Here is a 17,992-nt window from a genome sequence, read left to right on the forward strand (position 1 = left end):
TTTTTTTGAAAAGGGGGAAGAGATTAATCAACTGTTCAGAGGAGACTGTGTGAATCAGGACTTCATGGTTGAATTGCTGTAACTAAACCACTACTAAAGCACACCAATAATAAGAGACTTGCTTGGGATAAGAAACACGAGCAATGGACGTTAGACCGGTGGAAATTTGTCCTTTGGTCTGGAGTCCAAATTGGAGATTTTTGGTTCCAACCCGCTGTCTTTGTGAGACGTTGGTGTGGGTGAATGGATGATCTCCGCATGTGTATTTCCCACAATAAAGCATGAGGTGTTATGTGTGGGGGTGGTTTGCTGGTGACACTGTCTGATTTATTTAGAATTCAAGGCACATTTAACCAGCATGGCTACGACAGCATTCTGCAGCGATACACCCATCCCATCTGATTTGGCTTTGTGGGACTATCATTTGTTTTTCAACAGGACAATGACCCAACACAACTCCAGGCTGTGTAAGGGCTATTTTACTAAGAAGGATCCCCCGAATACCCCGCACCTCAACCAAATTGAGATGGTTGGGTTAGTTGCGATCATAGATTGAATTTGATTTTCTACATGATTCCATATGTGTTATTTCATAGTTTTGATGTCTAAACTATTATTCTACAATGTAGAAAATAGTAAAAATAAAGAAAAACCCTTAAATGAGTATGTGTTCTAAAACTTTTTGCCGGTAGTGTATATATATATATATACATATATTTATAAAATATAAGAGCTTTATAGAATATAACTTTATTGTCCAACATTTAGGGTTATATTCTCTAGTCACAATAACTATTTAAAGTTACCTCTTCTCCTCACTTTCCCCTGTGTGTGTGCGTGCATGTGTCAGGTGTGAGTGAGGGAGTGTGTSYCCAGAGAAACAGCAGCTGGTCCTTCCTCCACTGCCCAGAGGAGGATGAGTGTGCCAACGGCCACCACCACTGTAACATCACCCAGGACTGCCATGACCTGACCCAGGGATACCACTGCACCTGCAAGCAGGGCTACGTTCTCAGCCGGTAGGAAGCCACACGTCACAATCATCATTAACGGCAGAAGAAGTAGCACTTGGATACCTCAGCAGCTATACACACACAACCTCATCATCATTACATCATCACAATCATCAGTACTACCACTCCACCTGTCCTGCAAACACGGCTACATATTCAGTTGGTATACATACATAGTATCCTGAAAAGGTTCTACAGCTGTACCATTGAGAGCATATTGACTGGCTACATCACTGCTTGGTATGGCATCTAGGACATCTATATCAGGAGGTGTGAAAAGAAGGCCTGGAAAATCGTCAAAGACCCCAACCACCTAAGTCATAGACTATTTTCCCTGCTGCCTTATGGCAAGAGCTACCGGTGTATCAAGTCTGACACCAACAGGCTCTTGAACAGCTTCTATACCCAAACAATAAGAATGATTATTAGCTAACAGAATAGCTACACAGACTGAGTTTGTCTTGTATCTTCATTGACCTTTTATTTCAATATTTGTGTCTCAATACACAGTCACAGGGCCCTACACACTCGTACACTGTCACTCCAACACACACACACACACACACACGCTCCATCATCTGCTCACTCACACATAATATGCACATACATTTTATACTGACTCTACACACCCGCCCACCCACTCACATGCAAGCTGCTGCTACTCTGTTTATCTTAAATCCTGTTGCCTACTCCCCTTATCCCTATACATATCTACCTCCATCACTTCAGTATCCCTGCACATGTAAATATGATATTGGAACGGACTTTTTAAATATTTCCTGTATATAGTATCCTTCTTGCTTACTTTATTGCTTATTTCATATTTCCTCTTCTTATTTCTTGTTTTTTTCTAGTAATACATTGATTATTGCATTGTTGGGTTTTGAGTTTGCAAGAAAGGCATTTCACTGTACTTGTGTATGTGACATAGAMACTTGAAAACAAACAGGGCTACATATTCAGTAGGTATACATCCATAGTATCCGTTTAAGTTTCTCCTCTTTCTCTCTACTCCCTCCCTGCAGTGTGTCAGGCCAGTGTGAGCCGGTCTGTGCTCAGGGCTGTGTCAACGGGACCTGTGTGTCCCCGGTGAGTGTGTCAGTGTCACTTTGGCTTTGTGGGGGACAACTGCTCGTCTCAGTGTCGCTGTAACAAAACACAGCATGTAAGGAGGAGTGTCTGAGCCTTAGAAGTGTCTGGATGTAAAAACAACACTATGGTGAGTGGGGCAGACACACAACACACACAGTATTTAAACTGTAAGATTATGCATGTCACAGCCCAATGTGTTTCTTGAGTAACAAAACACTAGTGACACACTAGTGCTGATCCCAGGTCAGATTCCCAGTTCATTCAGGTGTATCATATACTGATGATTATGTGGTTTGTGGCTCTCTCTCTCTTCTTTCCAGGGTGATCACTGTTGAGAAGTGTAAGCCCCTGTATGTGGGTCGGCGGTGGGTGGGGGGACGTGTCGCCCCTGTCGGGAGTTCTGCAGGGGGAACAGCCGCAGTGTGTCTGTCCGGGACGAACACAAGGAGGGCAGATCCACTTAAGCCATACTGCATAGTACCCCCACCCACACACGAAAGGCCCATTCCACTCCTCCCTGATCCCAGTCAGCTATAATGTTGCAACTCTCAACTGCGTCTCTGTATTTAGTTCACTAAATGTTCTCTCGCATCTTTGACCCTTTGAGTTTACACTACATGGTATTTACCGTTTTTATTGAATGGCTAAATACAAACAGCGAGCATCTTTTGTGGGTTCGTATCTTATGATTTTAATGTGCCTAGCCTAAGAAAACTCATCTTGTTCTGTATTTCAGGGATAATTACCATTCAGTTGGCATGCTCATTTAACTACATATTGTGCTCTTTTTGACTGCGCACCCTCTGCCCTCTTATCAGATTGCTTCAAGGAGTGGGATGGTGACGGAAGGGTCCTACAGAGGACTCAGCGGTTTGTGTGCAGCTGCTCAAACAACAGCGTGGGGGACAAGTGTGAGAGCTGCCTCAGCGGCTACTTCCTACTGCAGGGGAACTGTGACAAGTGAGTAGTGATTCCTTTAAAATTAACTAGCCACATCTAATTCACTTGTAATCAGTGGTGGAAAAAGTACTAAAATCTCATACTTGAATAAAAGTAAAGATACCTTAATATAAAATGACTCGAGTAAAAGTGAAAGTCACCAAGTAAAATACTACTTGAGTAAAAGTATTTGGATTTAAATATACTTAAGTATCAACAGAAAAGTACAAAAGTATGAATAAGTTAAAATTCCTTATATTAAGCAAACCAGACGGCACAATTTTCTTTTTTTCTTTTATTTACGGACAGCAAGGGTCACACTCCAACACTCAGACATCATTTCAAAGCAAAGCATTTGTGTTTAGTGAGTCTGGCAGATCAGAGGCAGTAGGGATGACCATGGATGTTCTCTTGATAAGTGTGTGTGAATTGGATGATTTTCTGTCCTGCTAAGCATTGAAAATGTAACGAGTACTTTTGGGTGTCAGGGAAAAAGTATGGAGTAAAAAGTACATAATTTAATTTAGGAAAATAGTGAAGTAAAAGTTGTCAAAAATATAAAAAGTTAAGTTAAGTACAGATAACCCCAAATAACTACTTAAGTAGTACTTGAAAGTATTCTTACTTAAGTACTTTACACCACTGCTTGTAATTAATGGATGAAAGGGACATGGAGCCATATTGTGATGTTCACACCCATCCGATTTTTCACTTTTCCAGACTGTGCACTTCAGAAGTGTGTTCATGATGGAGTGATTCTGTAAAAATCACTTCAGAGGGCTGAATCCTACAGAAAGCTGAAAGGCTATTTGTTTCTCCCACCTGCAGGTGTCAGTGTAACGGCCATGCAGACACGTGTAATGAACATGACGGCACAGGCTGCCCATGCCAGAACAACACAGAGACCTCTTCCTGCCTCAGCAGCCCGCAGAGCGACAGGAAGGACTGCTACAGAACACAGGTATGGTTAGGATGGTGCAGGCACTAGACACAGTTTACAAGCAGGTATACTGATACAGCAGGGGGAGTAATGAAGAAGGATACCTTGATTTTCCTGGTTGTAAAGATCACATCCATATACAGACAATAAGCACAGTACTTACATGCACTTGTATTTCTTGTTTATTCTCCCTATCTGGAATCCTCAACGCAGTGCGCCAAGTGCAAAGACTCCTTCAATGGCACACCGGTAAACGGGCGCCAGTGTTACCGGCAGTTCAACGTGGACAATGAGTGCTGCTTCGACCCCACCTCTCAGACAAACTGCTTCCACGACCCCACCATCCGCAATTTGCCCAAGGGACGCACCGTCTTCTTCGCTGCCCAGCCAAAGTTCACCAACGTGGACATCCGGGTCACCATCGACGTGACCTTCGGGGAGGTGGAGGTTTACGTGTCCAACTCCCATGACACCTTCATCGTAGAAGTGGACCTCCACACAGGCATCCACGCCATCAAGATCGAGGACGAGTCGGCGCCCGAGGTGGGGCGAGCGGGGGGGATAAGGAGACGCCTCCATCACCTATGAAGGTGTATGCCAACCCTCATCCAGCCTGGGTGGGCCCATGCTCCCCAACACCCCCCTGCCAGCTCCACGCCAAGCCCAGGGGGCGGACAGGGAGGTACGGGAGGCCAAGACGGAGGGGCTCATCTCCTACATCACGGTGTGGAAGCCCAGACGGTGCTGATTGTTCGAGGTGTCCGTGACCGCGTGGTCATCACCTTCCCCATGAGGTCCACTCCCTGAAGTCAGCCGCTTCTACATCGCCCTGCGCGGTGTAGGCACAGATAAGAGACGGGGCGAGTCCCAGGGCCTGCTCTTCCTCCGCCAGGACCAGGCCCACATCGACCTGTTCGTCTTCTTCTCTGTTTTCTTCTCCTGCTTCTTCCTCTTCCTCTCCGTCTGGTGTCCTCCTCTGGGAAAGATCAAGCAGTTCATGGACTTCCGCCGAGAGCAGAGGCGTCATATCCAGGAAATGACCAAGATGGCGTCCAGGCCCTTCGCCAAGCTCACCGTCTATTTGGAGCCAGAGGAGCCCCAGCTCATCTACCTGCCCTCCACAGGGGGCGGAGGGGTGGGGGGCAGTGCCGTGTCCCTGGCCCATGCACGCACAGGCAAGCTGGGGGGCGTTGTAGTTGGCCAGAGGGGGCGAGCTGGAGCCGTCTCCTACAAACACGAGCCAGGCTCCGGCCCCACCGTCCACCACCACCACCACCACCTTACCCTGGGTGGAGGGGGCAACAGTGGGCAACATCTGCCCCTGCATTACCTCAACACCCACCACTATGTCCCCACCAACACCACGGCCTCACACCACCACCACCACCCATCCTCCCACAGCGGCTACCAGCACTTCTGCCGCTCCGACCCCTTCCTGTCCCAGCTCATGGGCTTCTCCTACTCCACCTTCAAGGTGGGGCCAATCACCCTGGAGCCCACGGACGATGGCATGGCCGGGGTGGCCACGGTCCTCATCCAGCTGCCGGGGGGCATCCTGGCCCCTAATCGCGCCTGCCTGGGGTCCGCCCTGGTCACACTACGGCAGAACCTCCAGGAGTACTGTGGTCACGGCAATGGAGGCGGACACCCCGGGGCGGGAGGGGGGCGCAAAGGCCTGCTAGGGCATCAGCACCTCACCACCATGGCTATGTAGAGGGGGAGGGGGGGAGAAAGTGGATGAGAGAGAGGGGTATGTGGTGGGGTGGTAATAACATGTTAAGAGGTTAGAAGAGAGATGGGGAGTTACATGAAAAAGGCCATAAAGGAGAAAGTTGTATAAGAGCCTGTTGAAGTTGATAGGATCATACCTGTATTTACACTGTTTCAATATTGATTGTCTTTTATTCCGTTATGTATCGCTTTATTTCAAACTCTATACGTGAATAGAATGCACTACAACTGCACGTTATATCAGCTCAACCATTCAGTTGCATCCTGTCTGCGTCCGCTATTGAGCTATGAGTGCAGCCGACAACCAGACGCATAGACAGACTTTTGCTGCACTGTCGTTTTTTTGGAATGACCAATAAAAGTAGAGATGATAACTACTGGCGTTGGAACCAACATGTGCTTTATACCCCAAAAAGTAGCAATCAATCATTGCCAATAAAAACAAGAGATAGAAGGCTTAGTCCACCTGGATGTGCAACATCGAATTGACAGGATAGGATTAAAGAAAGTGATGCTTGTTTGTCAGATGTTTTTTATATCATGGCAGTAATGATGAGTGATGTTAATATATGGCAGGCTTTTAAGCTACGTGTCTGTTTATTAACTCAAAACCCTAAGTATATATTTGTACATGTTCATTCACATGACCTGTTACATGGTTCTTTATCGGTTTCTGTTGTATTTGTTTCTCTGCTCGTCTGTCTTCAGTTCTTATGCATTTGTGAACTCCCAGGACTACACTAAACAATCCTGTTGTGTATCGTCTCCACTTTTGACACATTTCATGTCTGTTTTAAATAGATTTAGTTACAAATGAAGGATTTAACTAGGTTATCAGACTTCTGTCCCTGTAGCCATTTTGTGAGTGAATAACATAACACACTATGTATTGTTTAGTTTCTAAGGCTTTTATTTCAGTTCTTTGATATGAACTGTATGTTAACTTTTATGGTTTTGTTTTTAGCTCTTTTGATTGGATGATATTTATCAGCCAATGAGGGCTATGATTAGAACTGAATTAACTTTTTGGATTTGTCTTGTTACAAATGGAACAAGAAAACAATTACAGTATGTGGAACAAAAAAAATTATGGAAATTGTCAGATTATAATGGAGACAAAGGAAAGCGACAAGATATGTGCAAAGCTACATCTTCCTGGTGAAAGATAACATGAATGAAAAAGGTGTTTTATTTTCAAGGAGGGTGTGGCATTTTTTGTTAGATGTTTTTTGCACTCTTAAGACATAATTTTCCTTCTGTTTCTCATATGAATCACTACAAGATGAATCGCCCCATTATCTTGGAACAATCTGAATGGTGCTACTGGATACACTACACAAAACAACCATTAGACTACAAAATGATTGGTCATTCAGATAGATTTCTCATTTACATGTATTTAATCAAATATATAACAAAAATAACAGCTTTCTTGTTTAGTAGCATTGCTCCTAATTAAGGAAAATTGTAACACTATCTTCAGCTACCCCCGAGTCTGGTCACAAGCATTATTAGACTGGTTACATTTTTCTTGTCTTGTATTTGTTTACCTGAGTAACTTTTTTACAGTTTTCATTTGCTCGTTTTTTTTTGTTTTTTTAAAGAGAACAAGTGATGTACATAAGATGGTTGGTTGCCTGCCAGGCTCTTTGTCCTGGTGATGAGTAGGCTACAATATTAAAAGTCCAGGAAAGATGGCACACTTTTGTGATTTTCTTGTGCATGTTTCCTTTTAAGTGGAATAAGAGAGACGTCGGTTGAGGAAGACTAATTTTATGCAATTCATGTCAGTTCAACACATATCATTGGAATAGCGTCAAATTCCTTGTTTGAAGACCATTTTATATTGTTACGTCATCGGTGGGGGAAGACTATAGGCGTTCAAAATTCGCTCTGGTTATCTCCCATTTCAGAGCGCAGAATAACTGATGCATTTACGAATGTTGTTGAATAGGGCCGGTGTCAGCAAACTGAGAAAAAACACTTAATTCAGTTGTTTCCAGCAGCGCAGTTACAGTCATCAACGCTCTGGATAACATGAAAACCGCATAACCAGCTCTACTAGGGCAAGTAAAATGGTCAGAGTGAGGTGTTATATCAATTGTTTTGGAAGTAACTAGCTAACGTTAGCCAGTTAATTTGGGTGCTTGACTGCCGTTGTGAGGTCAGAAGGCTCGGATCAACCCTACTCCTCGGCCAGAGCGTCCAGTGTGCGCTCTAAACGCTCCGACAGCGAAAAGCTCTGAATTTACTAAAGGACAATATGACAGTTAAATAAAGGTTAAATTTACCCCCCAAAAAAGTATAAATCCTCTAAATTTACTAACGCCCCGATCGCACTCCAGAGTGAAATACGAACGCACTCTATAATGGACACTCCTGGCCTGCAGTGCAAACCGTTTTTTTCCTAGCCACCGTGTTTCTACACCTGCATTGCTTGTTGTTTGGGGTTTTAGGCTGGGTTTCTGTACCGCACTTTGATATATCAGCTGATGTAAAAAGGGTTATATAAATTGATTTGATAGGCTATTTAATTTCAGAATGTGTTACAGTTAGGTTAAGGGTCAGATTTTGATTATATTGGCTCATTGTTTTCAGGTCAGTAGGTACCCACACTTTTCTGCGAGTGTCCCTTWTAAAATCCTCATCAATCAGCAGACTAAATCTTTCTACATGATTACCTGATTGGTCAGTTTACACCCATGCCAAGGAAGTGCWAACAGAGTTCTTCCGGTCACTGTGTTTGGTTTGAATCGAAGAAGGTAAGTGAAGTTATTTTGCCCGTGAACGTTTTGTGTAGAAAACAAATGTTTACTCTCATCGTTGATGTCTTTATAACAAAGTTAAACGTTAGGTGGGTGACCATTGTCAAATGTAGCTGAACAAGCTAAGTAGGAAGCTGCGTAATTTGGTTTATCCAAGTTTCGCCAAAACCACGCCACGTGATATGTGTTTTTGTAGCTAGCTCACGCCGCTTTCAACAAAAAAAATCCATCTTCTAGCTAGATTCTAGACCGCTATATCCGTAAGTTAAATTAAACGCCGTTTGAAATAGCTGCCTGTCCATTTTTATTAGCCAGGCAACAGCACACATATGCCAGGTCTAATTGAGTTGTTTAAACTAGGTAAACAATTCGTGTTAACCACTTAATGTTTTGATTTGTTGGGTTTAAATGATTCTGTAATGGCTTACTGGTGTTTATATCGCCAGAAAACTGCTAGTACATATCCCTACAAATCGTGGCTTAAGTAATAACTGCAGAAAATATATTTTCAAATATAGTTTCAGTCAAATTAATTTAAAATGTAATACGCATACTAATAAAGAAACCTTGACGTGTAAGCGATAACACGTTAGTTAAGGAAATTAAGAAATTTCCTGAAGAATTTCCTAAGAAAATGCTGGAATTAATTAACTATGCAAAGCTGTGTGCATTAAGAAAATACACTGAACATGCAACCATTTCTAAGATTTTACTGAGTTAAGGAAATAAGTCATTTGAAATGCATTCATTGGGCCCTATGAATTTCACATGACTGGGAATACAGATATTTGTCTGTTGGTCACATATACATACAAAAAAATTGGTATGGTCGTGGATCAGAAAATCTGACTATTGAGTTGATCAGGCTGTTGATTGTGGCTTGTGGAATGTTGTCCCACTCGTCTTCAATGGCTGTGTGAAGTTGCTGGATATTGGCGGGAACTGGAACACGCTGTTGTACACAACGATCCAGAGCATCATAAACAGGCTCAATGGTTGACATGTCTGGTGAGTATGTAGGCCATGGAAGAACTGGGACATTTTCAGCTTCTAGGAATTGTGAAGAAATATGAGGTGAATGTGGCGGTTGAATGGCACGACAACGTGCCTCAGGATCTTGTCACTGTATCTCTGTGCATTCAAATTGCCAAAGATAAAATGCAGTTGTGTTCATTGTCTGTAGCTTATGCCTGCCCATGCCATAACCCCACCGCCACCATGGGGTACCGTTGACATCAGCAAACCGCTCGCCCACACGCCGTCTGCCATCTGCCCGGTACAGTTGAAACCAATGTCACACTCCCTCAACTTGAGACACCTGTGGCATTGTTGTATGACACAACTGCACCTTTTAGTGGCATTTTATTGTCCCCAGCACAAGGTGCACCTGTGTAATGATCATGTGTATGGTCCCATGTGGCTCAGTTGGTTGAGCAGGGTGCTTTCAACACCAGGGTTGTGGGCTCAATTCCCACGGGGGACCAGTACGGAGAAAAAAAACTATGAAATGTATGCACTCATGACTAATTCGCTCTGGATAGGTGTCTGCTAAATGACTAAAATGTAAATGTAATCATGCTGTTTAATCAGCTTCTTGATGTGCCACAYCTGTCAGGTGGAYGGATTATCTTGGCAAAGGAGGAATGCTCACTAACMGGGATGTAAACAAATTTGTGCAATTTGAGAAATAAGCTTTTTGTACATATGCAAAATKTGTGGTCTGTTTTAGCTCATGAAACATAGGACCAACACTTTTGCGTTTTATATTTTTGTTCAGTGTAGATGCCTTGCTCAAATAGAATACTGTCTCTAATAATGGCCTATTATGTAGAGTGATTTAATAAAAKAAATGCCTGTGCCAATTTAAGACGACTAGTCTTGTTAGTTGAGTGATTCAAATTTTGGCTAATAATGCAGAATTGTGTGTAATCATCATTGCTTAGCAGCCTAAGTCTGCAGTGTTTGTGTGTGTGTATAGGCTGTTTTGGTCCCGGATACTCTTTTCATGGCACTTTGATACAAAGTGATTTTCATAGCKGGTAAGGAGAGCATTTTCCTAACCTTAACCACAGTCTCCTAACCTGCTACAAAAATGTCGAAGTGCCATGAGAAGAGTTTCCCTTACGGTTCCTGACCTAGTCTAGCTTGTCTTGGTTAATGAGCATCAGCCGGAAACTGCTTCTCTTTTTACTCAGAATGCCAGTAAGGAGGATATTAGAGGCACTTTAGTCAACAAGATGAAGATCAAACAACGTTCAAAAACTAAACTACTGCACAMAAAAAMCATGGGGACTAAACGCCATGGAAACCTGGGTATAACACAAACAGAACATGACCCACAGTCAGGTGATGACTCCACCGGCAGAGATGAATCAGATTGTACCCAAGCCCTCTCGAAGAGCACCAGTTCAAATCATCATTCAGATTCTAGTCCACTCCACAAGGATCCTGTGGTAGTGCTAACCAGGTTGGCTGAGGTAAGTAGGATTAGTGTTTTCTAATGTGTAGTATTGTGGCAAGATCATTAAGATTGTTAATGCATACTTGTAGTTTCTGTATCTTTCTAATCCATAAGGTGGTGGTTAAGACACTTCTGAGAGATATTAAAGTGTGTTTGGTGRAGGAGGAGACGGATGTCAGGAGGGATGAAGACAACCATGGAGGCAGGACATACTGTTTAACATACTCCAGTCTACTCCCAACAGTGCAGTTTAAATGGGTGATGGTTATTGGAACATTCATATTAATATCGGCAAGGACTATTGAATGAGGAAAATTACATTTGTCATTTTTTTCTCCCCTCTTATCGTACCCATCTCTTCTCCCTCTATCCCTCACTCTCAGGTTCTCCTCAGTTCTTTCCTTGTCCACACTGCACCATCTCCTTTACTGACTGTTACTTCCTGGAGAACCACATCAAGACCAAACACCAGAAGCAGTACCTGGCTATGTTGAAAAGCCAAGTCTCAAAGAGTAAAAGAGTGTACGGCCCCACACACAGCTGTGCCCRCTGTAGCTGCATGTTCCATACACCACGACAGCTAGACATCCACACCCGCCAGGCCCACCCCTCTGCCCGTCCCCAGAAACCTGCCCCTCCYCGGAGAACTGGCCGTCCCCRCAGGGTTCAGGAGAAATTCCACACCTGCCCACAGTGTTCCCGCAGATTCAAGTACCTGGGCAGCCTGCTGAAGCACTGCAAGAGTTTGCACAAAATGGCYGTTGTTCTCACCAATGGACACATCAGTTGCGCRGACTGTGAGAAGAGCTTTGAGAATTGYTGGGGCCTGGGGCCTCACCGGTGTCATGAACCAGAGGGCAATAAACCTAAGKACGCTAAACAGATGGTCATTAAGGAAGTCGGCTTCCAATGCTTAGATTGTGGCAAGATCCTCACTACTCCTACAAGCCTGAACACTCACATGCGCATCCACACTGGAGAAAAGCCTTATGTCTGCAAGGAGTGCGGCAAGCGCTTCTCAGRTACMRGCGCTTACCGTTATCACTTGTTAATACACAATGGGGTCAAGCCATTCAAATGTCAGGACTGCGGGAAGGMTTTYAAACAGAAGTMSCTCCTCAGGAAGCACATGACTGTTCACTCTGGTGAGAGGAAGTACTCCTGCTCCCAATGCGACAGGCAGTTTGCATACAGGGAGAGTCTGAAGCTTCACCTGCGCACACACTCMGGGGMGAGACCTTTCAAATGTACTGTGTGTGGTAAAGACTTTGCTGACAAAGGTTATCTGAAGAYGCATCTGAAGATCCACAACAACCAGAAAAACTACCATTGTGGGGTTTGTRGGCARAAGTTCATAMGGATTGGGGTGCTGAACRTACACCTGCGCTCACACACCGGTGAGAGGCCTTACCACTGCACAGTGTGTGACAAGCARTTTGCCCGACTCGACCACCTGAAGAACCACCAGCGCACTCACACAGGTGAGAAACCATACACCTGTACCGAGTGCGGTAAAAGCTTCRCTCAGTCTGGAGATCTGACCAAACACAAGCGCCTCCACACTGGGGAGAGGCCATTTGAATGTTCTGAATGCCACAAACGCTTTATCTGCTCTGCTTCTCTGACCCTGCACATGAGGACCCACACTCACCGTGACGTAAAGCCGTACTCCTGCCAAGAGTGTGGGAAGAGCTTTTATGAACAGAGTCATGTGAACGGCCACATGAAAATCCACAAGGGGAAACGTTATTCCTGCCCCCACTGCTTTATCAGCTTTGCTCGCAAGTCCAACCTCTCCAAACACCTGCTTAGACGTCATAAACCTAAATGATAATGATGTATATTAACATAACACCTTTTATGRAACTCCGTTACTCTTATGAATTAAATGGAGGGGAGTCTGATCTCTAGTCAGTGATAGATGTGTGACAACAAATTCTAACGAAATTTTGCCCCCCTGTTTATGATAACTTCACAATGTTTTATCAATCCTCCAGTTGGGTCACAGTGAGCTCTGTGTATTGGGACAGTGACACGTTTTGTTTCTCCTGCAGCACTTTGGATTTGAAATGATACAATGACTGAGGTTAAAGTGCAGACTCAGCTTTAATTTGAGGGTATTTTCATCCATATCAGGTGAACCGCTTAGAAAGAACAGGACGTTTTGTACATATCCCCCCTTTTTTAAGGGAAACGTTAAATTATTTGGTCCCATATTCCTAGCACGCAATGCTTACATTAGGCTTGTGACTGGATGTGTTTGCTGTTTATTTTGGTTTGTCAGAGTATTTTGTGCTCAATAGAAATTCATGGTAAATAATGTATTGTCACTTTTATTATAAATTAGAATAGTGTATGTGTTCTATATTAGTGGCTACCATGATTACGGATACAACTRAATGAATTGTGATTAATGAGTGAGAACGTTAGAGGCATAAATATCATACCCCCTCAAAATGCTAACCTCCCGTTATTGTAATGGTAAGATGTTCGCATGTCTTAGGGGTATGATATTTGTGCGTCTGTACTCTAGCTTTCTCACTCATTATTCAGGACTATCCGTAATCATTGTAGCATCCAACAAGTTTGTAGAGTAACAATCTTGTTGTAATCAATATGTGCTAGGACAATAGGACCAAATACTACACTTTTGACTACTTTTACTACACAAAAGGAATTTGTACCAATTMTTTTAGCCCCCCCTATTTTAGGGGACTATGTTCAAAAAGTGGTGTAAATTTCTAAACCGTTCATATGGATAAAAATACTAATTAAAGCTGACAGTCTGCACTTTAACCTAATAATCATTGTATCATTTCAAAAACAAAGTGCTGTAGGTACAGAGCCAAAAGAACAAAACAAAAATTCACTGCCCCAATACTTTTGGAGCTCAGTGTACATTAGGTTGTTACTTTTATTGCTCTTTTGTTTTATGGATGTTTGTTTAACCAGTTCAATGTAATCTACATAATCCCCAAAAGTAATTATCACGAGGGCCATAAATGATAACTAGTAATGTTGCATACTCAAAGAAAGGTATAAAAAAAAAAATCACTTCTGGTATATATAAAAAAGTTATAGATTGCTGAGGTGGACACTAGCTCAAGTACACACAGTACAAATATGATACAATTCTGAAATGTTATGTATTTCCTATTTGACAAAATTGTATGAATAGGGCTTTGAAATTACTATTCTTTCTAAATATTGCTTAAATTATAAAATGACACTAAGATTTCATCTTCCTTATAACTGTAAAATACATATTTGTTTAGTGTTAGAGAATTCATATTTTCTGGAGGTTTCTCTTGTTCATAATGTCTGACCCCCATTGCTGTGAACATCTCATAGAGCTCTAGCTTGACTATATTCACTTTTTAGGAACACTCCTTTCATCTCATGTTAATTCAGATTTGAAACAAAAAAGATGTTTAGATTATTGGCTATAAATCAATCTCTGAATGTGCTACTGTAATGAAACCACTGTCCTGCTGCGCTATGATGTAAGGATGGCAAGCATGTGCTTTGTCAGTAGTTGTGATATAKGGTTCAGCCAGGAGTTGGACAGTCGGAAGAGCGATTTGAAATGGTAGAAGGGACATCCCAGCTTCAAATGGTGTAAGATTTCACATCCTATGTCACGCAGGGTCGGAACTGGTACCAGAACCACACAGGTCCCCAAACAAGGGACCTTATGTCTAAGAGGTTATAAACACCAATTAAAAAATATATATATATTTGCTCTGTATAAAAATAAATAACTTATGTACAGAAGATGGTTTCATGAATGATTGACCTGTGGATCAGTAGGTGATAATAAATTCTTTGCTTTGTAGTGTTTTTGCTTTTTGCTTTGTAGTGTATTTTTGGAAGAAGAGGAGCTTATATGTGAAGGTCACTCCCCTAGTATTGTTATAAACATGACTTTTAATGAAGGTTACTTACATAGAGACCACATTTGTTTCAGTCCATAAGCCATCATTGACCTGCACTGATTGATTTTTATTGCATTACCAAACATTTGAACATGGTAGACAAGCATGTAGTATTMATTCTCTCTGTGTGTATATACAGGGCATTCGGGAAAGTATTTGGAACCCTTAACTTTTTCCACATTTTGTTATGTAACAGCCTTGTTCTAAAATGGATAAGTGTGCCCGCAGATTCCTGTACCTGAATTTTTGGGGACTGGGGCCTCATTGGTGTCACGAACCAGAGGGCAATAAACCTAAGGACACTAMGCCTTTGATATGTCTGGAAGTCGGCTTCCATTGCTCCGAGTGGCAAGATCCTCACAACTATGAGCCTGAACACTCACGTGCGCATCCACAACGGAGAGAAACCTTACGAATGCAAGGAGTGCGGCAAAATATTCACGAAGGGCAGCAGTTTAGGCAAACACCTGCTCACCCAGTGCTCTCTGCATCGCCTGGCCCTGGTGTGCTGCCAGCAGGGAGGCCTCGACGGTGAGGGGAACAGAAATGAATAGACCTTTTAGAATATCGTTTTTTTTTTAAAGATTGAATAATAGATCCTCGCCCACTGTGTGTGTAACTGACAGTTAGACTTACAGGTTATGTCGTTGTTTTGTGTTTGAATTGTTTACGTGTCCGCTGTGCGGGGGRAATGATAAGACAAGCGGAACTACGTAGCTAATAACTGTTGTAACKGGGATCCTTATTGTAGCAACACACTTTTGGAGGGAAGGCAATCCCGCGCTGTGTTAGCTAAGTTTTCATGTCATCGGGTGTAGTTCATAAAGTTTGAAGCGTGTATGTTAGGATGGTAACGTTATAATAATTAAGGATGAAGMGTGAATTCATGCCAGGAATAATAAGTGTGAAGTTTGATTTCCTCCCTTCTGTAATAAGCAGCCAATGAGGTATTTTTCCTTTATTCATGTGTTTAATCTGATACTGTTATAGCGCCGGCTAAACTGTTTATGTATGTAAACACTTCAGAGTTATACCAAGCTAATAAGTCACTCGTAAGATAAGGTTGTAAGAGTGTGCTTAACTGTATTTTTCATTTACTTTATAGTTCTCACGGAAGGTGATAATTCTGACTAAATCTACAGAATAAAGCCGCCAGTTAAAATCAAGGAACGGTTGTGCTCGTGGTTACTGGAGGGAGCTATAGTGTGTTTGTAAGTTTTAGAATACCTACTCATTCAATACTTTTTCTTTATTTGTACTTTTTTCTACATTGTAGAGTAATAGTGAAGACATCAAAACTGAAATAACACAAGGAATCATGTAGTAACCAATAAAGTGTTAAACATGTATTTTATATTTGAGATTCTTCAAATTGCCTTGACAGCTTTGCACACTCTTGCCATTCTCTCAACCAGCTTTATGAGGTCACCTGGAATGCATTTCAATTAACTGATGTGTCTTCTTAAAAGTTAATTTGTGGAATTACTTTCCTTCTTAATGCGTTTGAGCCAATCAGTTGTGTTGTGACAAGGTAATGGGGGTATACAGAGGAAAGCCCTATTTGGTAAAATACCAAGTCCATATTATGGCAAGAACAGCTCATCATTACTTTAAGACATGAAGGTCAGTCAATACGGAACATTTCAAGAACTTTGAAAGTTTCAAGTGCAGTTGCAAAAACCATCAAGCACTATGATGAAACTGGCTCTCATGAGGACCGCCACAGGAACGGAAGACCCAGAGTTACCTCTGCTGCAGAGGATAAGTTCATTAGAGTTACCAGCCTCAGAAACTGCAGCCCAAATAAATGCTTCACAGAGTTCAAGTAGTAGACACGTCTCAACATCAACTGTTCAGAGGAGACTGTGTGAATCAGGACTTCATGGTTGAATTGCTGTAACTAAACCACTACTAAAGCACACCAATAATAAGAGACTTGCTTGGGATAAGAAACACGAGCAATGGACGTTAGAATAGGACCGGTGAAATTTGTCCTTTGGTCTGGAGTCCAAATTGGAGATTTTTGGTTCCAACCGCTGTCTTTGTGAGACGTGGGTGGGTGAATGGATGATCTCCGCATTGTATTTCCCACAATAAAAGCATGGAGGTGTGTTTGGTGTGGGGTGTTTGCTGGTGACACTGTCTGATTTATTTAGAATTCAAGGCACATTTAACCAGCATGGCTACGACAGCATTCTGCAGCATACACCATCCCATCTGATTTGGGCTTTGTGGGACTATCATTTGTTTTTCAACAGGACAATGACCCAACAACAACTCCAGGCTGTGTAAGGGCTATTTTACTAAGAAGGATCCCCCGAATACCCCGACCTCAACCAAATTGAGATGGTTTGGGTCTGAGTTGATCATAGATTGATTTGATTTCTACATGATTCCATATTGTGTTATTTCATAGTTTGATGTCTAAACTATTATTCTACAATGTAGAAAATAGTAAAAATAAAGAAAAACCCTTAAATTGAGTATGTGTTCTAAAACTTTTTGCCGGTAGTGTATATATATATATATATACTATATTTATAAAATATAGAGCTTTATAGAATATAAACTTTATTGTCCAACATTTTAGGGTTATATTCTCTAGTCCAATAACTATTTAAAGTTACCTCTTTCTCCTCACTTCCCCTGTGTGTGTGCGTGCATGTGTCAGGTGTGAGTGAGGGAGTGTGTGTCCCAGAGAAACAGCAGCTGGTCCTTCCTCCACTGCCCAGAGGAGGATGAGTGTGCCAACGGCCACCACCACTGTAACATCACCCAGGACTGCCATGACCTGACCCAGGGATACCACTGCACCTGCAAGCAGGGCTACGTTCTCAGCCGGTAGGAAGCCACACGTCACAATCATCATTAACGCAGAAGAAGTAGCACTTGGATACACTTCAGCAGCTATACACACCACACAACCTCATCATCATTACATCATCCACAATCATCAGTACTACCACTCCACCTGTCTGCAAACACGGGCTACATATTCAGTTGTATACATACATAGTATCCTGAAAAGGTTCTACAGCTGTACCATTGAGAGCATATTGACTGCGCTACATCATTGCTTGGTATGGCAATAGGCACCACCTCGATCGTATGGCGGC

The 17,992-nt window shown here is 42.5% G+C and overlaps 2 protein-coding genes across 9 annotated transcripts in view; both read left to right on the forward strand.

Annotated features, from left to right (window-relative positions):
• The window catches only part of LOC111964596 (multiple epidermal growth factor-like domains protein 8), a 35,123-nt gene extending 27,708 nt beyond the window's left edge, over positions 1-7,415 (forward strand). Inside the window, 12 exon segments of the mRNA XM_070444127.1 lie at positions 851-1,019; positions 2,039-2,105; positions 2,107-2,178; positions 2,955-2,984; positions 2,986-3,065; positions 3,873-4,005; positions 4,198-4,519; positions 4,522-4,584; positions 4,587-4,718; positions 4,721-4,765; positions 4,768-4,791; positions 4,794-7,415. Of these exon segments, the coding sequence (XP_070300228.1) occupies positions 851-1,019; positions 2,039-2,105; positions 2,107-2,178; positions 2,955-2,984; positions 2,986-3,065; positions 3,873-4,005; positions 4,198-4,519; positions 4,522-4,584; positions 4,587-4,718; positions 4,721-4,765; positions 4,768-4,791; positions 4,794-5,698 (2,042 nt within the window). The 3' untranslated portion in view covers positions 5,699-7,415.
• An 819-nt stretch (positions 7,416-8,234) lies between these two features.
• LOC111964858 (gastrula zinc finger protein XlCGF57.1) lies at positions 8,235-16,042 on the forward strand. 8 transcript variants are annotated; one of them, XM_070443876.1, is made up of 5 exons: positions 8,576-9,488; positions 9,664-9,756; positions 10,676-10,957; positions 11,056-11,143; positions 11,325-16,042. In XM_070443876.1, the coding sequence occupies exons 2-5, from the start codon at positions 9,667-9,669 to the stop codon at positions 12,770-12,772; spliced, it is 1,908 nt and encodes a 635-aa protein (XP_070299977.1). In that variant the 5' UTR covers positions 8,576-9,488; positions 9,664-9,666; the 3' UTR covers positions 12,773-16,042. The 8 variants fall into 8 exon arrangements, 7 of the variants coding, with proteins under 7 accessions (XP_023844460.1, XP_070299979.1, XP_023844462.1 ...); XR_011480001.1 differs by lacking the exon at positions 8,576-9,488 and having other exon boundaries at positions 9,512-9,756; positions 11,325-15,823; positions 15,982-16,042; XM_023988692.2 differs by lacking the exons at positions 8,576-9,488; positions 9,664-9,756 and adding an exon at positions 8,235-8,477.
• Positions 16,043-17,992: the final 1,950 nt, after the last annotated feature.

Source organism: Salvelinus sp. IW2-2015, linkage group LG6.1 (assembly GCF_002910315.2).
Source record: "Salvelinus sp. IW2-2015 linkage group LG6.1, ASM291031v2, whole genome shotgun sequence".
In the NCBI taxonomy this organism is placed as follows: domain Eukaryota; kingdom Metazoa; phylum Chordata; class Actinopteri; order Salmoniformes; family Salmonidae; genus Salvelinus; species Salvelinus sp. IW2-2015.